This window comes from Phyllopteryx taeniolatus, chromosome 15, assembly GCF_024500385.1.
Source record: "Phyllopteryx taeniolatus isolate TA_2022b chromosome 15, UOR_Ptae_1.2, whole genome shotgun sequence".
NCBI lineage: Eukaryota > Metazoa > Chordata > Actinopteri > Syngnathiformes > Syngnathidae > Phyllopteryx > Phyllopteryx taeniolatus.
This window is the reverse complement of record NC_084516.1, coordinates 16558540-16580297: the sequence shown is the minus strand read 5'-3', so window position 1 is coordinate 16580297 and position 21758 is coordinate 16558540. Positions and strand designations below refer to the sequence as shown.

Sequence of the window (21758 nt, the reverse complement as noted above, 5' to 3'; positions counted from 1 at the left end):
GGACATGCAAAGGAACTGTTACTTGGTTGTTTTTTTGGGTTATTTTATTTTTATTTTTTTGCTTTGTATTGCCAGATTTTCTTTATTTTTTATGAGCGAGCTTCAGATATGCCACAACTGTGAAATACAAAAAAATAAAAATAAATGTAAAAATTTTGCAATTAAGGTAATGTCCTCGCATGTGGGCAGGGAAAGCCACACTCACTGATGCACTTTTAGCCATGGAAACCCATGCAAGGAGCAGTTGAAGGCCACAACTCACACCCAGATGCTCACACGCAGACTCTAGATGCACAGACTGCTTGGCCAGTGACGAGTCAGGCTTTTGTTACCATGATGACCTTGCGATGGAGCCTGAGCTTTCCAACTAGAGAGGTTTTGTGGACTGCCTCTATCATACCCGCAAGTGTATGTGTAACAGCGGGCTGGATCTCGCTGTCGAGTGTGCGCTACGGCCACCTGCTTCTGTTTCTACTAGCTAACAAACATAGATACAGTATGAAAATCAATACTGTTTTACAATGTTACAATTTTACGCCATATTGTGAGAGCAGAAAGTAGCCTGCTAACTTAACAAACAAAAACAATCATAGTGGTCTATTCTTTTTACTTTTTGTTATTTGAGACATGGTAAAAATTGTTGGCCCCACCCCATAAATGTGATACAATCCTGTTAGTTTGTGTCATCGTCCATGAACCAAAAATAGGCTGTTACAGTAGCTAACAAACATCCATCCATCCATCCATTTTCTGAGCCACTTCTCCTCACTAGGGTCGCGGGAGCGCTGGAGCCTATCCAAGCTATCATCTGGCAGGAGGTGGGGTACACCGTGAACAGGTTGCCAGCCAATCGCAGGGCACATACAAACAAACAGCCATTCGCACTCACATTCACACCTACAGGCAATTTAGAGTCGTCAATAAACCTACCATGCATGTTTTTGGGATGTGGGAGGAAACCGGAGTTACCTGGAGAAAACCCAAGCAGGCACGGGGAGAACATGCAAACTCCACACAGGCAGGGACGGGAATTGATCCCCGGTCCTCAGAACTGTGAGGCAGATGCTCAAACCAGTCGGTCACCGTGCCCCTAGCTAACAAAAAGAAAAAGAAAAACAAATAGTGTTTCACATTTTTTTCACTTGTTGATGGAATGTATTGTAACCATTTGGCAATTTCAATTAAAATAAACTATTTCCCCTATTCAGAATCAATCATGGTACAGTCCCATTGTTCTATGTAATCTTTGTGAACCAGGAAGTCGCTTGCTAGCTAATTAATGAATACAAATATGGTTTTTGTTTGAGTCATGTTGAAATCAGTATGGTCTGTGTTCCCTTGTATCATCCTTTATGAACCAGCAAGTAGCTTGCTAACTAATAACAAATGGAAAAAGTAGGGGAAAAAAAACCCACTTTTGTTCCAGGAATTAACTTAATTATTTTAGCCTGATAAAATCGTTATGGCAGCTCCAGATTCAATTTTGGTACGATCCTGCTATATATCAACCTCCGTTAGCTAGATGTTTTATTTTCACATTTGCTGTTTGAGTCACCCTCTTGAAAATCGAGCACAGTCTTGTCTTATTATGTCATTCTCTGTGATCAAGGAAGTACCCTACTAACTATGACAGACCAAAATAAAACTCACAATGTTTCTTTAACTTTTGTTAGCAGAATTTATTTTGACCTTTTCCCTCGAGTCACATAAAAAAAAATATCCCCCTCTTCAAAATCGAAGTAGCCTGCCAAAAAATGGACAGACAAAATAAGCAACCTTGGACAATTTTTCACTTTCTGAAAGAGTTTATTTTCACTTTTTGCCATTCAAATTCAGATTTTTACCCCCGCTCAATAATATAAATAAACCCTTTTTATGTTCGTGAGCTAAGAAGTTCGCCTCCTACTGTGCGCATGTACAAAAAAAAACAAATCGTTTTTTTGTTCACAGTAACATCCTTGGTGGAGGTTTGCACTATGTGACAGCATCTCTTGCCTTTCAAAGTAAATTACTAAGCATATCACATTTTCCAGTTTGATCGATAAGTCTTCTAACATTTTACAGCTAAAAGATTAAACAATACATTGTTATGACAGATGAGAAAATCCATTTAATTGTCTTTTAAACAGGGAAGTCATACTCCGCACTGATAGCTGAATTTAAAACTACAAATCGTTTGTCAGGAGGGGAGGACGACACCTGCTCATAGCAACTTCCCCCAGCGTCTCCCTCCGTGCAAACACAGTCTGTGTTTTAATAAACCCATGCAGCATACTGCACACTGTCTGCCGAACATCGTCTCAGAAGTCACGCCTCTGAGAATTGCATCCCCGGCGCAACAATCCCCGCGCAAGTTGAGAAACATATTATGCAAATGAGTTGTTTACTGTTACATGTGACTATACCGAGCGGTACGGAAACCCAGTGGGGAGCAGGCAGCCGCTGTGGCGACTTTCTTAGAGATGCCGAGGAGCAAGATAGAACAAACCCGGGAGGGGATAAGTCAAAAGCAACGTGGTGACTGAAAATAATTTTTACTCTGACTTGGGTTTTTGTATAGAGTTTGCAAGCTGCGAGGAAAATTGCAAGACGTACGTGCAGTGGACAAAAATATGTAGTAGAATGAACCCCCGCATATTCGAGGATTTGCATATTCACTTTTTTTTTTTAAACCAATCCTGCAGTATTTGCAAAAAATAAAAATAAAAAATCACCTATTTGCTGTTTTTGTGCACAGGCCATGTGCCCTGAGATTGGCTGGTGACCAGTTCAGGGTGTACCCCGCCTCTCGCCCGAAGATAGCTGGGATAGGCTCCAGCACGGCCGCGAGGTAAGGATAAGCAGTACGGAAAATGGATGGATAGATGGATGTGCACAGGCCAAAGCTTTCCGGTCATCTTGTGGCATCTGTAAGAAATTCTAAAGCTTTTCTGGATGGTATCAATTACTCGTGCATGTTCGCGAGCTTAGTCCCTACCCCGGTTCACTGTAATGGTCCATTTGGATCAAATACTGGACACCTCCCTCAAATACATGCCTTCTTTTTTCACATGGGAAAAAAAGGGCTACCAACTGTTATTAACACATTTTGTAGGCACTACAGTTTAAGAGTTGACTGCGGTGTTCGATGCTAACCAAAACAATAGCACCTACCAAAGCACATGAATAGTCTCTCAGAAGAAGCAATGTTCGGGCATATTTTATTTGTTGCCAGCACAGTATTGAATATGAACTCACATGTGACGTTATTAACGCTATTGCAGTAGACTCTAAGATGTGGTCACTCCACAATGTTGTGTGTGTCCATGTTTAAACAGCAAACATATTTTTCAAAAGTTATCAATGCAGAATTACAAAGGATGTTTACGTGGCAACAGTGTCGTTAACAACCATTAGTTTTCAGGTAGACTCTGACATGTGGTTACTCCACATGTCAGAGTTGCGTGCATCCATGTTTGAACTGCAGAACGGTTGTTTAAAAAAAAAAAAAAAAAAAAAAGTTGCCCGCAGGATTAAAGATGATTTTATGTTACGTGGCAGCAGCATCATTAACAACTGTTTACCCTTCTGGTAAAATTTGACATGTCGTCGCTCCACAATATTGTGTGTCCATGTGAAAATAAAAGATTATCTTATGTTATATGGAGATGGTGTCTTGACAAGACAATTTGCATTGTGAATATGTGTGAATAACCTAAAAATGCATTCAAAAAGCTTTTCTGCCTCATAATATAATTTAATAATAATAATAATTTTTTTTATGATTTTATACAGCTGTTGTGTCCTTAACAGGGGGTGGTCCGCTCGGGAGGTCAGCGTGACCGTCTCGTAATTATAAAGTTATGCCACCTGCGACACAGCCCAAGTGTCCTTGTGCAAGACTTGGAACCCTTAAGAGCTCCTGACGAGTTGCTTTGCACCTTGCCATCATCACCAGCGTGTGGATGTGGGTGTGAGTGGGTTGCATAAGAGGCTATGCAATGAAATGCTGCGAGGCGCTTTTGGACTTAAGGGCTATAAAAATGGAGCTATAAATGCCCTCTATTTATGGAGGGTGTTTCAGCGTGGTAAAGTCCAACTACTTGAAAATTGTTATTCTGCTCGTCGGAAAAATATTTTTTCGCACTCAAAATAAGCAAGCAACAGCCTCATCAATATCTAATAAGGAGCGACAACACGCTATAATAAAAAATGCATAGTTAGTAGGTTAAAAATGTACATGCAGCTTTTTGCAAGTGCCGTCTCAAAATAGTGCGCGGCGTCAGCGAGCACTCACCTATAAATTTTATATCTGGTCGTGAATCCTTGGCGGAATCTATCCACAAAGGACAGATAACTGCGTGAGTGGTGGAATGGTCCGCGGTCGGAGATGAGCCAGTCATACTGCTTGGCGACATGTTGCTCAGTGGCCAACGGGTCTTGGCGGGAAGACTGAACTGTTATATGGTCCCATATAAACAGGAAGCAGATGACCTTAATAAACCTCCAGTTCATGCTTTTTTTTCAGCCGCTCTCTGTTCATTCTCGCTCCATTATGTGGAGACCTGATGGGCGAGACAAGAAGAATAAAAGGAGACAAGGGGAGGGAGTGGGAAGAGAAAGAGAGTCATTAGATGACAATTTTAGCCATATATGAGGTTAATTGTCCTAAAGTCCAAAGAAAATAAAGGTGTTTTCATGCATCTTCATTTTAGTCCAGTCAGACGTTGTTCTGATCCAGCTGGCAAAGAACTAATCAGAATGGACCATAAATGGCATAACGGTGACAAATGATGGATCACATGGTATTAAAAGAGGAGTCTTTGGTTTAGCATGTAAGCAGTTAGCATGTTAGGTATGGTTAGGGTTACAGTATTAGTGGGTTAGGATTATGGTTCGGGTTAGGGTCAGTGTAAACACAGCCCAAGGGGAACATCTTGAGCAAATTGAGACAAAGGCATGCTGTTATCCTGCAACATGCTAACAGGTTACATGTCCACAGTTAGCTTAGCAAACACACTACAAAACCATCAATTGAGTCAGACCAGAGAACCAATTTATAAGTGTTAAAAAGCACCCTGTGACATACCCTTTACTTATAGCTATAATCACCTACTGTTTTGGTTGACAAGGTCATTTTCACACAAGCCACTACTTGAGGACAGGCCACCATGCCAATGAAGCTATTCACTCCTCTAACATCTTGCTGTATTTGTCAATATCTTATTTTTTAAAATTTAGTTAATGCCCTATTCATTTCCTGCACTGTCCAGGTTGGTGGAGCAAAGCAAATGACGGCACGGAAATGATGTCATTCAAAACATAGTTAAAATGTTGCAGAATCACATACAGTACAAGGGGCATAACACGCAATGCCTACGTCATATTGAAGCGACGGCTCTGTTCTTTTGTTGTAATGTGGAATTTGAGCTTAGGGGGCGCCAAATGTTAGATACTATTCCTTTTACTTAAAGACTTTTACCCATCACAATCAAGTAACCACCCGTATTTTTCTTTAAAGCTATAGTATGTAACTTTTGGCACCTCCCTAAGCTCGACTTCTGCATTACAACAAAATAACAGAGCTGTCGCTTCAATATGACTTAAGCAATGCATGTTATGCCCCTTATATGTGATTCCACATTTATACTACGAATTGAAGGACAGGGGTCATTTCCGTGCCATCATTTGCAATGCGCCACCAACTGGGCCCGCGTGGGGAATGAATAGGGCATTCACTATATATATATATATATATATATATATATATATATATATATATATATATATATAAATACTGACCAATGCAGCAAGATGTTAGAGGACCTGAATGGCTTAATCAGCATTGTGCCATCGACCACTAGTAGTGGCTTGGGTGAAGATTAGTTTTATTTTAAAACAAAAAAATGTTGTGGATTATAGCATTAAATTGTTATCAAGAAAAGGTATAAAAGGCTTCTTCATGAAATATTTTATTATGGCTGTGTTCACATTTTGGGTCCTGGTTCACTTTGTGTTCACGTTGGCATTTTTAATTATCTCTTCCAAAGGTTGCCCAGTAAAAAGCCATTTTTTAGCGTTCACATTTGAACAAAAGACACGCAATCATAACTATAGCACTAGTGGTTGTTATATACCAAACCTGGAAAGTGCAACCACAGCACCCACCATTTCAATGGCGTAACTTGAAGATTGTTTCCAGTCGAGTTACTTGTTGAATAAATCAGTGAATCCACCCACTGTCCTGCAGCACATTAGTGTTCCATGACACATTGTACAGTGTGAAGTGGGAAATGATCCAATTTCTCTTAAATCGGTCAGAAAATTATTAGTAATTTACAACAAATAATATACTGTATCTTTGGTCATCTATCTTTGCTAGGAACATATAGTGACTGGCAGCCAAAATGCAGAAAAGACAGCTTGCCTGAATGTATTATTGCTCTCAATATGCCAACAATTCATTACAATAATAAACATGAGCATGTTTCTATAAATTATGAAGGGCGAGGCCTTCAAGCCTGTCCTCAACTAACCTAAAAAGAAACCTAAAAAATTACTACATTAAGGTTTGTGAATCCGTTTGTACTTAACAGTATCATGACTACAATAGCGTAGAGCTAATCCCTTAGTGTGTTCAAACCAGACTGCAATGTAACACATAATTTACAATACTTACACGCTGTGAATAAGAATAAGAATGTATTTAGTGTCATTGTAACAGTTTGAGAACAATATAAACACCTTATTCCTCAGGTTCATTACAATACTACATACACATCCTCATTGTGGAGACTTCCTGTTTTAATATTCTCTTGCAAGTTAAATTAAGTCTTAGTTAGTCTTAGTTAACCATAATTTTTTTATTTTTATTTTTTAAATCTGTAATTGCACTGAAAGAGCTTTGGCCCCTTCCCGTGGGGGGATGGCCGACAGAGCGCTATCAAGTGTGGCTGGGTGAAATCTTTCCTATTTCATGCTTTATTAGACAATATCTTAAAAGCGCAGACTAAATGTAATGGGCCTAATCTGTTCCCACTAAATAGATGATGAACAACTCGATACCTAACGTTAAATATCACTCGCACACTTAAAAAGGGCTCAAACGTCACTCTTTGGTAATACAGTCGAAAACAAATTATGCATTACTCAAACTCCTTGTTTACTGAAGGACTACAAACTAATGACAAAGTAAATGCATGAAAGAAATTATATTCATTGATTGTTAGTGAAAAACAATGATCTTATTAATACAGCAATTTTATTTATATTCTTTTAGTGATTAGTAAAGTTTGCAAAACCCATATTTCATTTGTTTGACATTGAATAAATGCATGTTCTTCATATACAAACAATGGTTTTCTGAAGTGTTCCTAAGTGTTGGACTATTTGCTCACACAGTCCCAGTTGTTCACAAAGTGGTGAACCTCGCCCCATTTTTGTTTGTGAACAGCTGAGCCCTTCGGGGATGCTCCTTTTAACCTGCTCACCTGTAGAATGTTCGAAAGAGGTGTTATTTCCCAATCTTTTGTTACCCTTTCACTAACCTTTTGGGAACATGTTGCAGGCATCAAATTCAAAATAAGAGAATATTTTCCAAAAAATAAGTAAATAAATACAAATTAAAAAACAGCTGAAAAATGTTCACCAGTTTGAAAATTAAATAGAGCATCTTATATTTGTAGTGTATTCAATTTAATATCGGTTGAAATAATTTTCAAATAGTTGCATTCTCTTTTTATTTATTGTGTTTTACACAACATCCCAACTTCATTCGAATTGGGGTTTGTAGTTAGGAACCCTAAGCCTTAATAAGGGTTGTTTTGTGAAGTCAATTTTACTTTATTGAACAATGTCTTCTTAAAGAAAGGTGTCAGAAACGTTCCAGGCCTGGTGTCACAAAATTTCAAGATAGATTTCAATCTAAACAACGTAATCTCCCAAGAGTAAAAACTATGACTGTAGCTCTGCACCCATCCATCCATCCATCCATTTTCTTAACCGCTTATCCTCACTAGGGTCGAATATTACTTTATCTAGTTAGAATAATGGGCTTTTATTCATTTTTATTTTTTTTTTACATTAATAGTATATCAAAATTGTGTAAACGTGTAAAGTGCCACATCAAGTCAATTCGTTTTTACAATGAACAATGTTACTTGAATGTATTTCATATAATTAAAAGATTTAAAGCATATTCATGGGAACTGAGAATATTGCATCCTCTAGTTCTGATTATATAATCATTTAATGAATACATAATCTTTGAGTTGACGCATCCTGGTGGATATGTAGATTATATAGATCATACCATTTCCGATGAGTGACATAACTACTATGTATTCTGTAAGTGAAGATGGATTCGCGAGCTGTACTGTGGTCCACCCCGAGGCTTCAAAATTTTACCTATCGAGCGCGTCATTTCTCTTTTGAATCCTCCTGAAACCTCCCGCCGTGAGTACATTTACATTCATATGGTCACAGGATGAGAATAAATCCTCCCGTCTTATTTCCACAGACAGGATTCAGTCGGCGCATTAAGATCTTTATACCTCCTGCTGCCATGAAATGGTGTTCATCCCATGCTGCGTTTTCTACAGATAGTTGTACAGCGTGACTCCTTAAACCTTGATTTACTGCTAGGTAAAATGAATGCCAATTCAGCTAATAGCATATAATTATAATATATAATGGTTTGTAGCTAGCTAGCCAATGTGACAGCAGGCTGTTTCTAGTTAAACATTCACTGCCATTGACGGCTTTAGAAGTCAATTATTCATGTTAACTGGGAGGGCTGGCATTGAATGAGTTAAGATTAAAACCAAAGGTGAAATAAGGGGGGAATACAGTGAACCTGTTTACCACATGGATACGTTCCAGACCCACCCGCAATAGGTGAAAACCTGTGATAGAGAAACCATCTACATTTACTTTACATATTTTTATCCATCCCATATGCTTTACAGTAAATGCATTTGTGCTTATTAAAACACAAATTTTAGACACAATGTAAATGTATTTGAACACCTCACAACCAATTACAAGCATAAATTGTACAGAAAATACTGTATGTATTGTAGTGTCTGTGTACATGCATGTGTTTTTAAGAGGCGGAGTGTGGTGGGGTGTGAGCTGTGGCTGACAGCAGCTGTGTATGTGTTTCACTTTTCTTCTGGCATTTAATAACCAGCTGAAAAGTACATCAGTGACTGTGGCTCTCCGTTCCCACATGTAAGGGCATCACACAGTAAGTAGGTATACTGTAAAAACCCATAAAAAACAATTGCTTGAAAAAAACACGATATAGCGGGAGCGCCAATGATGGAGCACGATTTAGTAGGGAACACTATGTGGTTTCCTCAAGGCTATCAATAGTAAATAGTATATATATGATTGTATAATAGTAAATACTGTAGTCGTGTTAGCATTAGGCAACATAATACTTGTGTAGCTGTGTTTACAACTAGCCTCAATTTAGGACAAGACACTGTAATTCCAAAAGGATTTCTCTAGCTAGCTTTCGTGGGAGCAAACTCCATGTTTATGGTAAAGATGAAACCCAAATTGTCAAATTATAAACAAGTGTGTGTGTGTGTTACATTATATTAGCATTAGCAGTTAGGAGGACATAATATGATTAGCATTGGCCAATACGCAATATGTTAGCCTCATTTTAGGACAATAGTAACACACTAACTCCAACCTAGTATAGGTTGGTAAGTCTTTGTAAAACTCAAGCTATTTTAAAACCTAAAATGACAAATTAATGCCAAATCTATGTGTTTTTGTATGTTTTCTCGAAGGCTTGCCTCAGCAATGAGTTTCCATATACAAAAGTAAAGTATCATAGGGTAGATCTAAAAAACCAAAATTAAAACAGGTTCAACAGGCAAGGTAAAAGTAATGTCATTTATACTAAGGGATGTTTTTTGGAAACGTTCTGGATTAGGAAGCCTCTTAAATATGTAAAGATGGAATTGGTTTCTTTCATAAAAATCCATCCATCCATTTTCTGAGCCGCTTCTCCTTACAAGGGTCGCGGGCGTTCTGGAGCCTATCCCAGCTATCATCGGGCAGAGGCGTGGTACACCCTGAACTGGTTGCCAGCCAATCGCAGTTTCATAAAAATATCAAATCAAATAATAAAGATGCTAGGAGCAATGAACGGGCCCTTACACATCTTTTTCATAGCGAATCCTGGAAATGTTAATCAAACGCCATGCTCCACCCATATTAGATGGCATACCCAAAAAAAGTTTTGCCAAACTGGGGCTCAAGTACTGGCACTGGAATTTGCCCGAAATGGCTGCTTCACACCAGAATGTCTGACTTCTTGTTCATTCTGTGTATGGGTCTTTGATACTTTTTCAAACGTCCTGTTACGATCTACATATTCACCCAATTTCATGTTGAAACTGTTTTCATGGGCTATTTTTTTTTCAAACTTCCCAGGGGGTGCTACTGAGTGAGTGTTGGGTACCCCTAAAATACAAGTTGTACATATATTTTCGCTCGGATACACGCGCTCATATACACAGGGATTCCAAGAGTCCAAGCTGAACTCCTGGAATTGGAACTGTTCTATTTGGAGGTCTTTAGTATTAAATAGACATCTCTGACACTTATTTTCAAATGTGAGAAGCAGTTATACATCAAGGGCACACATCCAGCAGTAAGTATGCCACATTGGTTTCCAAATAGTGCTTTCCCTGCTCCTTTGAGGACTGTTGTCAGATGTAGGCAGGGCCTTTCAATGCCATCCAAAGGACAACTAAATAATTTGCAGAACTGCAGGACAACTAGATGGAGGTCATCTAACTGAAAACCAGATCCACAAATACAGATCAAAGCATTACAGAATGGAGCTGCAGGATGGCATTAAAACACAAAACTGCACAGATTTGGAGATAAATAAATTGTAATTTTAATTTTTAAAATGTAAATAAAAAAATTATATTTTCCAGCAGACAAAGCGCATACATTTCAAAAGGTCAAGCAAGTGTGAGAAAAACATTGTAGCTTTAGATGACACTTTCGCTATGATGATATTGAAAGTGGATTTACGAAAAACAACCAAATTCATTAAAGTGTGACATTTGGTTTTACAACATAGATGCGTTTACATTGTAGCTTGTCGCACAAACAAGCAAAACAACCAAGTGTATCCCTAATCTACGCTAATGCAGTGGAAAAGTAACTACTTGTAATACAGTAAATACAGGTATGAAAAACACTTTTAGGACATAAATATAAAACAACAAGCTGAAAAATGGAAACTATAGCAGTAACCAGGATTTTTTTTTCCTGAACATATTACATCTTTCTTATCATCATAGTCTTTTTTATCCTTGGACAGCAAAATAGATGAGTGAATCAACAGCACTTCTACACTCTATATTGCCTTAATCAACAGCGAGTTTCACATAATCGACCTTATTCTTGATAAATTAACTGTCAGGCCGAACACATATTAAAAAAAACTTTTTTCCTTTTCACATTTTAAAATAGCCTCGTTGAGTTAATAAAACAACAGACTCAATCAAGCATGCTGTTGTAAATATTGATCCATCGATCCTTTGTGTTTGTTGTTTTTTTCCCCCATTTACATCCCAAGGCCAGATTTGATATGCGTTTCACAAAACAGTCTGGCGGTGTCTTGTAAATAATGGCCATCTTGTGCTGTTTGCAGATTACATCTTTTTGCAGAGTGGATTAGCGAAGACGAGAGGAGACGGCCAAGAAAAAGAGGAAGCTGCACGGAGTGGATCGCGTTGAATAAGAAAAAAGAAGGGAGGATGTCTGCTTCAGGAAATCAAGCAGACAGGACAAGGGAGGGCTTGTTTTCTCCGTCGCCCGCCTTAGAGCGGCCCTATTCTCCATTCAGGTTCATTCAAGGGGATTCAATTTTCATTCTGGTCCCGTCACTCGCTTTTGTCAATCAATTCCCATCTTCTTCCCCTGTGTGCATGCATCTAAGTGTCCCTCTTTATTCCAAAAAGTTCATAAGAATCAAGAGGCTTGTTCTCCCTGTTTGAATTCTGAATTCTGGTTGCGAGAAACATCAATAGTGACTGAAGTCTTTTGGGGGAGACAGGTAGACACCAGGGATGCTGCACAACCATCATTGCCAGTTTGTTACACTGCATCTGGTCGCCGTTATTAGCAGGGATCTTTTCAGGCCAAATGATAAGCTATTTTGAGAGCTTTCCCATACTCAAATATCTCAAAGACGGTTTAACATTAAATTTGGTCGGCATTTCAGTCATGAGTAAACTCACAGTCTCAAGAACCCATGCCTGAAAAAACACAGGTCTGCCATATTGGTTTGAAGAGTTTTAAGGTCATTTTAGGGATTTCCAGAGGTCCTTTAAAAACATCTATCCATCCATTCTTTACACCACTTATCCTGTTCAGTGTCGTGGGGTGCTGGAGCCTCGCTCAGCTGACTTTGGGCGAAAGGCGTACTTATTGGATGCTCCACTCCCAACAAATACTCACATTGAAACGAAAAGGACACTCAATTGAAGAACACGCTGTTGTGCAGTAATTGGTCGACAGAGAACAGTGTCAATCATACCGCTTGGTAGGAACGTGCCTTTAGAAGCACAAAAACATTAGCTCCTACATGGAGGTAATAACCCTGTTGCGTCACCTCTCAGGGGTCCAGTTGAGGGAATAACCCAATGTAAATCAGAATTCCGAGAATGATGATCGCACAGCTCTCAGCCATGTGCGGAAAGGCGTGGTAATGGTCTGCCACTTGCAATTGCCGGGAAGCAACAGAAGAACTCGAGGATCAGCCATGGCTAACTTCATTTGTACTGGATTCCATATCCCACCATTCAATCCCCCCACATCACAGTCTCTCGACACAGTCGCTACTTTAAAAAATAAAAATAAAAAATGGCTGCGATGGCGCCCTGACCTTCACAAACCGTGGCTGAGCAAGCAGCACATTTGATAATTAAATTCCCCTGACTGGTCAGCAACCAATCAGCTCAGCTTGGAGATCAATGGCCGATTTTAAAGAGCAAACTAATTCACTAATGGTCAGTTATTCCAATTTACCTGGCGGCTGAATTATTGCAAAAGAAAGGAGGGCGGGGAGGTAGCCTGGGTAATGTTTTTGTGGTGAACACGACGCTGCAGGTTTATATGATAGTAGCCCCCCCCGTATTTGCCGCGACGGTACGCAGGCAGTTTATGAGATGGTTCTTAAAGCAGGGAATGTCTCTGTCATAAAGCAAACTAATTAATAAGATTTCAGAGACAGCGTGAGACCAGGCGCTATGGATGCGCCGGAGCTGCGTGTCTTTTCACAGATAAATTGGCCACCAGAAAAGCAGTAAAATATGACATGGAATAAAAATTCATTTGCTTCATGAGGGAATTGGCAGCGAGGGAAAGAAAAACATTGCCACACTTTAATTATTTTTTGTTCCTCAAGTCTATTACTTTAAAACTGTGAATGAAAGAAACGCTCAACCTTACATTGCGTAGATGTTAAAAATCCAACAAATTAAAAACGTCTAACAAAGTTTTGAGGACAATTAGCAATGAGGGTTGAGGGATGCAGTGACTATGGAGCTTATAATGCATCTAGGGAGCTCATACAGCGACTCTGAACTATAGAGCTTATTCATCAGCAATGGGCTATGGAGTATGTAACATCTATGGAAGTTATACACCAAATAGGGAGCTTAAAGAGCAACATTGAACTGTGAAGCTTATATAGCAACTAGGGAGCTTAAAGAAAGACTATGTACTACCGAGCTTACAATTGCCTACGAACTATGGATCTTATACACCAGCGAGAGTGCTAATACAGTGACTTTGGACACTGAAGCTTATACAGCAACAGGGGAGCTTATAGAACTATGGAGCCTCGACAGTAGGTTGACTGTGGAAGCTATACACCACCTACAGTATATCTAGAGCTCATACACTCTGTGCAATGAAACCTGTTTATACAGCAACTTGGGAGCTCATATAGACTATGGAAGATGGGAGAAAGTTCTAGAAAGTCGACCATCACTGCAGCCCTCCACCAGTCGGGGCTTTATGGTAGAATGGCCCGACGGAAGACTCTCCTCAGTGCAAGACACATGAAAGCCCGCAGAGAGTTTTCTAAAAAAAAAAACACCTGAAGGACTCCAAGATGGTGAGAAATAAGATTCTCTGGTCTGATGAGACCAAGATTTTTTGGCCTTAATTCTAAGTGGTATGTGTGGAGAAAACCAGGCACTGCTCATCACCTGTCCAATACAGTCCAATAGAGTGAAGCACGGTGGTGGCAGTATCATGCTGTGGGGGCGTTTTTCAGCTGCAGGGACAGGACGACTGGTTGCAATCAAAGGAAAGATGAATGCGGCCAAGTACAGGGATATCCTGGACGAAAACCTTCTCCAGGGTGCTCAGGACCTCAGACTCGGTCGAAGGTTCACCTTCATAAAAGACAATGACCCTAAGCACACAGCTAAAATAACGAAGGAGTGGCTTCAGAACAACTCCGTGAATGTTTTTGAATGGCCCAGACAGAGCGATGACTTAAACCCAATTGATCATCTCTGGAAAGACCTGAAATTGGCTGTCCACCAACGTTCACCATCCAACCTGAGAGAACTGGAGAGGATCTGCAAGGAGTAATGGCAGAGGATGCCCAAATTCAGGTGTGAAAAACCTGTTGCATCATTCCAAAAAGACTCATGGCTGTATTAGCTCAAAATGGTGCTTCTACAACCCCAATTCCAATGAAGTTGGGACGTTGTGTTAAACATAAATAAAAACAGAATACAATAATTTGCAAATCATGTTCAACCTAGGCGGCACGGTGGACAACTGGTTAGAGCGTCAGCCTCACAGTTCTGAGGAGCGAGGTTCAATCCCCGGTCCCGCCTGTGTGGAGTTTGGATGTTCTCCCTGTGCCTGCGTGGGTTTTCTCCGGGCACTCCGGTTTGTTCCCACATCCAAAAAACATGCATTAATTGGGGAGTCTAAATTGCCCATAGGTGTGAATGTGAGTGCGAATATTGTTTGTTTGTATGTGCCCTGCGATTGGCTGGCAACCAGTTCAGGGTGTACCCTGCCTCCTGCCCGATGATAGCTGGGATAGGCTACAGCACGCCCGCGACCCTAGTGAGGAGAAGCGGCTCAGAAAATGGATGGATGGATATTCAACCTATATTTAATTGAATACACTACAAAGAAAAGATATTTAACGTTCAAACTGATAAAGTTATTGTTTTTAGCAAATAATAATTAACTTAGAATTGTATGGCTGCAACACGTTCCAAAAAAGCTGGGACAGGTGGCAAAAAAGACTGAGAAAGTTGAGGAATGCTCATCAAACACCTGTTTTGAACCACACCCACAGGTGAACAGGCTAATTGGGAACAGGTGGGTGCCGTGATTGGGTATAAAAGGAGCTTCCCTGAGCTCAGTCATTCACAAGCAAAGATGGGGCGAGGTTCACCTCTTTGTGAACAAGTGCGTGAGAAAAGAGTTGAACAGTTTAAGGACAATGTTCCTCAACGTACAATTGCAAGGAATTTAGGGATTTCATCATCTACGGTCCATATCATCATCAAACAGTTCAGAGAATCTGGAGAAATCACTGCATGTAAGTGGCAAGGCCGAAAACCAACATTGAATGCCCGTGACCGGCACTGCATCAAAAACTGAGGATATCACCAAATGGGCTCAGGAACACTTCAGAAAACCAATGTCAGTAAATACAGTTCGGAACTACATCCATAAGTGCAACTTGAAACTCTACTATGCAAAGCAAAAGCCATTTATAAAAAACACCTAGAAACGCCGCCGGCTATTCTGGGCCCGAGCTTATCTAAGATGGACTAATGAAAAGGGGAAAAGTATTCTGTGGTCCGACGAGTCCACATTACAAATTGTTTTTGGAAATTGTGGACGTCGTGTCCTCTGGACTGTCCCAAAGAGGAAAAGAAACATGAGGACTGTTATGGACGCAAAGTTCAAAAGCCAGCATCTGTGATGGTATGGTGCTGTGTTAGTGCCAATTGCATGGGTAACTTACACATCTGTGAAGGCACCATTAATGCTGAAAGGTACATACAGGTTTTGGAGAAACATATGGTGCCATCCAAGCAACGTCTTTTTCAAGGACGCCCCTGCTTATTTCAGCAAGACAATGCCAAACCACATTCTGCACGTGTTACAACATCGTGGCTTCATAGTAAAAGAGTGCGGGTACTAGACTGGCGTGCCTGCAGTCCAGACCTGTCTCCCTTTGTAAATGTGTGGCGCATTGTAAAATCGTAAAATACGACAACAGAGAACCCGGACTGTTGAACAGCTGAAGCTGTACATCAAGCAAGAATGGGAAAGAATTCAACCTACAAAGCTTCAACAATTAGTGACCTCAAGTCCCAAACGTTTATTGAATGTTGTTGAAAGAAAAAGTGATCTAACACAGGGGTAAACATGACCCTGTCCCAGCTTTTTTGGAACGTGTTCCAGCCATAAAATTCTAAGTTAATGATTATTTGCTAAAAACAATAAAGTTTATCAGTTTGAACATTAAATATATTGTCTTTGTAGTGTATTCAATTAAATATAGGTTGAACATGATTTGCAAATCATTGTATTCTGTTTTTATTTATGTTTAACACAACGTCCCAACTTCATTGGGGTTGTACTAGATACCGAGCAAAGGGTCTGAATACTTTCCGTACCCACTGTATATGTATGGTCTACGGAGCTTGTACAAAAAGGACAGGAACATTTCTCCTGCGGTTCTAAGTTTGAGTGATTTGTCACTAAATTCGCCAGCATTGCCGCTTCACGCGACTGTGGCTGCCTCGCAGATGAAGATTGATCATTTGTCAAGGCACAAATTGGCTTTCAACTGCTTTCTCTAATTACACTGTGGTTTTATTGATGAGAAACCGCTGACTGTTTTCCTTGGATTTACCTCAGTGGGCACAGGCTTTTTTTTTGTTTGTTTTGAATACGTCTTGTCTCGCCAAAAATATATTAAGGGGAGGGACATAAAAGCGAGCCAACCTGACAGATTGCGCTCATCTGTTCTGCTGGAATAATATATGACAAGAACGTGTGTGAGCAGATTCCCTTCCCTTAGCGGCGTCCCATAATGCTCCGAGAAGAGCCCCCGACATGATTCCAACCAGTTCCGAGGATGTCGATGACAAGTGCTCGCTGTGCAGCTCCACCGTGCTCGTGCATGTAAATGTCAAGTGATGTTATCCAATGTAAGCTAGCCCACTGACCCAAAAGGTGTCCACCAAGGGAAAGCATGAGCACAGAGATGTTATCACACACGGGGTGCATTACAATAATACACTGCAAAAACTGGATTAAAAAAAAAGAAAAGAAATAATGAAATGAGAACTATATTGCATAAGTGGAGCAAAATTATCTGTCAATAGAACAGGATTATTAGATTTCTTCAAACAAGTAAAGACCGCTAGCCTAAAACAAAACGACCGATGTGTATTTATACCATCTACACTATAGTATACATAGTATACATCTTCTATATATAGAATTACGGTATTCATTTAAGTTAAACTTACACATAACTAGTAATGAAATCTCAATAACAAGCTATAGTACCTTATTTGTACCTTGTTTAAGGGGAAAAAATGCCTGCAAGTAAAATGTTCTTGCACAAACACACACAAAAAAAAGAAAAACTATCTTGGGCGACAAGAACAAGCACAAAAAAAAAAACACTAAATAGCATGACCGCGATGCGTGAACCACAGTATAGCGGGGGTTTACTGTAATCAAATCATATCATCCATCCGTCCATCAATCCATTTTCCGTACCGCTTATCATCACAAGGGTGACGGGCGTGCTGTAGCCTATCCCAGCTGACTCTGGGTGAGAGGCGGGGTACACCCTGAACTGGTCGCCAGCCAATCGCAGGGCACATGTAGACAAACAAACAACCATTCACAATCACATTCACACCTTCGGGCAATTTAGAGTTTTAAACTAACTTTCCATGCATGTTTTGGGGAGGTGGGAGGAAACCGGTGTACCCAGAGAAAACCCACGCAGGCACGGCGAGAACATGTAAACTCCACACTGGCGAGCCCGGATCCTCAGAACTGTGAGGCAGATGTGCTAACCAATCGGCCACCGGCCACCCGCCCAAATTATATCAAATAGATAAATTTTAAGATTGGTGACATGTTTCCAAATAAAATGTATTAAAATAATGAAAAAAAAATACAAACGTACACATTTCATAATAGCAAAATAAAGCAAATTTACTGTATTTATAAAGCGCGTTTCATTCACAAGGTAACTCAATGTGCTTTACATGATTAAAAGCATTTAAAAACAATGAAAAAAAATGCTTATAAACAAAGAGGAAAAAAAAACATACTGTAATTAACATATTTATTTGGGTTAATTATTGTACAAACTGAAGCTAGCTAGTTGTCTGTTATTAATTGTTTTAATTATAGATAGATGGGGATTATAATCTATTAAGAATTCATCAGGTTTTTTGGAATCAATAGTTGATTTATCATGTCTTGAAGCAATCGAGGCAAAATGGAGCGTGGCACTTGGCTAAAAGAAGAGGAGGCACTGTTGAATCAGTCTCTCTTCACTGGTCTGCTGTCTAAAGCAGGATACACACAAATCTATTTTTAACTTTTTAACAGATTTTTTAATGTGGCTGACACAACACTAGCGAAGAAAAAATCGGCAAGGGTTTGTTTACTACTCTTTTAGTGTGTGGTGCCGTTGCGATGATCAACACGGCACATCACACAAGTAAGGATAACTGACAATAGTGAAAACCACGTCTATCGTATTAACAAGACTGACCTGTGAGTGGCAGCATTATGCCACAGGGCATCCAGACTGCTGGAAAATACAAAGGAGAACAAAGAGAAGTAGTAGAAGAAGAAATAGAGGCAGTTAGGCAAACTGTTAAGTTTATCTGGTAACTACATTGTAGTTGCAAACTCTTCTCATGTCGGAGAGTCACTCCTCTATTAGTGGCTGGTAACAAAATGAGCTTCTAGTCACGAACGTCATGTGACCAAACCCGAAAAACAGTATAGCTGACTGCCTGTGAATGCTACACTAACGTACGAGCATGACTACAGTTTGATTGCATGATTGTTTGAAACCGAATTTGTTAAAATGTTGTTTTCTTTATGACTGGCGTCTTCGGACGAAGCTTAAATACACATGTATATCATTTAATTATACAAATATGATATGATATATATAAACACGAACAAAGCCTAAACATCGCATATTGTCGTATTTGGTGGTTCTGTGGGACATCTGTTAAAAAAAAAAAAAAAAAAGACATTGTAGATATTTAAAGGTCCAACGGTTGCTTAGTCACAGTCCCCTTCGCCATTCAACCCAACCGGGAGGATGTGCTTAGACCCGTTTTGCTGAATCCGGGAAGCAGGTTGCGCATATAGCGGATTGGCTCTCGTGCTGTTTCACGTCACAATCAAGGAGTCTTGAGCTTGTCAGAACTTGGTGTTGACCACACGGATAAGCATTTGCGAGCAGAAATATTGAAGCGGTTTGACATTTACAAACATTAGCCACGACCTTTTTCCGAGCAGATTAGTGAGGGAAATTCACTCTTGACACACTGCACACCAAAGGGTAATAGCGCTTCGGGATAATCTTTCAGAGACATTTGATAATCAGGCCTTTACTGACTTTGGAAAGGGTATACAAAAAATAATCAAATTCAGCCCCATTATCAGCATGTGTGTAACCCCCAACATGCCCGCAATGGCACAACTCTTCCAGGACACTGGCATGGAAACCGGAGTTCAGAACATTCAGAGAGAAAATACATTACTATTGCACTGTTTATCTGCATCAGGTAAATACCTCCAGCATGTATTAAATGGGCCCCAACATAGACTCAGCTCACCTCAGCTCCCATTAATACTTTACCATTGTCATTACTTGACGAATTAGACAGCCGTTTCCAAGGTATCTCCCCACTGCGACTGATCCGTCACCCTTCGCTAGTGTCATAATGTATTCATGTCTCACTGCAGGTGTCGCCTCCTCGGCTGTTATGAAAGTCTTGTGAGGCGACTGTGAAGATTGCAGTTGAAGTGAGGGAAGATGTATGCAAAAAGAAAAATAAGAGCATCACCTTATCAGGCGGAGGCCATGTTTTTCCTCATCCTATCCCGGTAGGTCGTTTTCTCATTCCTGGGGTTTTATCTGAAAATGACGCTTGAACGGAATCATGTCTTTGCCCCCCACAACCCATCTCTTCCCGCTTTTACCGACAGATGTTCATATATCACAAGGAAATATATGTAATGAAAAAAAAGGGGGGAAGAAAATGGAGAACAGCTGCTGCCCTCTCGAGGGAGGCGACCGGTCGCATAATGCGCAGAGAAGCTTTTGTCCAGCTGCAGCGGGTTTATTTTTGCACTCGCTCTGATGAGGTGCCATTCGTGAATCTAGCGACCTCATTTTTTCCCAATTTGCTGTTTACTCTCCAATTTGCCCGCCTGATGAATAACTAATGAGCAGACTTGGGGGCTGATGGTTTCCTGGGCTAGCGGAGGAAATGAAGTGTTAAGCCGGTGTCCTGCCCGCTCCCACTGTTCCTAAATTCAAAGTCATACCATTTGCAGGAACAAGAGGGAATCAGAAGAACAAGCGAAGAGACTCGGCGGATTCCTTAAATCGGCTAAATCTGCTGAGACGCACGGCAGATGGTTCCTTCCAAGTGTCTCCCATCTCAACTCCTTTCAGATTAAGAATTGTAAAGTGAAACGGGGTTGTATTACCAGTGCCTTGTATCACCAATATCAATATTGTAAAGGCTGCTTTGTACCATGCCGGGCTCAATCGCAATCACAGAAGGCACCACCTATGCTCTGCCAACTGGCATAAAGAAGCCAATTTTGGAATCACACAGATGTGCTGCGTCAGCTCTGTTAAATACCGTCCGTGACTTCACAGCAGCTCAACACTGTCACCCGCCAATGACTTCAACCAGAACAAGAAGGACACCGTAAACAAATAGAGGACATCCAACATTTGCTGCCTCTCTATTAGGGCTGCCAAATTTTGAATATGGTAAACATTCCATGGGACTAAACACTCATCAGAATCATATTTTTGGGCCAAGTATGTTAAACATGCAAGGAATTTGTCACAAGGAGTGGGTACCACTCTATTACTATCGCAAAAAAGACACTACAACAGAATATACTCTCCATACAAATATATCGAAATTAACAGGAATATGGAGAAATCTCAACTTGATAATGCAAAGAATTGAAGGTGAATGTAAGAATTACCTTAAAGGTCCCATGCCATAATTTTTTTTTCATAATTTTTGGTGTCCTTTTATCGGGTTTGCAAGATAATTTGGGTTGGAAATGACAAGAACGACCTTTTTCAAGCTATTCTCGATGGTCGTTTACGCCTGGCAAATGAGAAGGCTGAATTTCACATTAATATTCAATATGTAAATAGGTTTGACTCTCATTGGATCACTGTTATGATTATTTACATATGGAAAACAGCTTTGTTCTTATTGGTCCTTGGCGCTATCCCGACGTCTTGTGGCTAGTGGCGACCAAGCGATCATAGTGACGTCTGGTTTGATTCCTTCGATGTGGGGTCTTACTATCATTTTGAATTCACCAAGCATTTGATTGTTAGCCCACGAATAGGGAACTTGAGCTGAAAGGGGATGTGGGTGGAAATTAAAAGAGGGGGGATATTTTGAGGTCATCTTGCGCTCCCATTCACT

The 21758-nt window shown here is 40.2% G+C and overlaps 1 protein-coding gene across 3 annotated transcripts in view; it reads right to left on the bottom strand.

Annotated features, from left to right (window-relative positions):
* The window catches only part of brinp1 (bone morphogenetic protein/retinoic acid inducible neural-specific 1), a 178636-nt gene that overhangs the window by 128874 nt on the left and 28004 nt on the right, over positions 1 to 21758 (bottom strand). For all 3 annotated transcript variants that reach the window (XM_061799798.1, XM_061799797.1, XM_061799799.1), the window contains one exon: positions 4277 to 4544. In XM_061799798.1, coding sequence (XP_061655782.1) covers positions 4277 to 4494 — 218 coding nt within the window. In that variant the 5' untranslated portion in view covers positions 4495 to 4544. The remainder of the gene's footprint in view (positions 1 to 4276; positions 4545 to 21758) is intronic.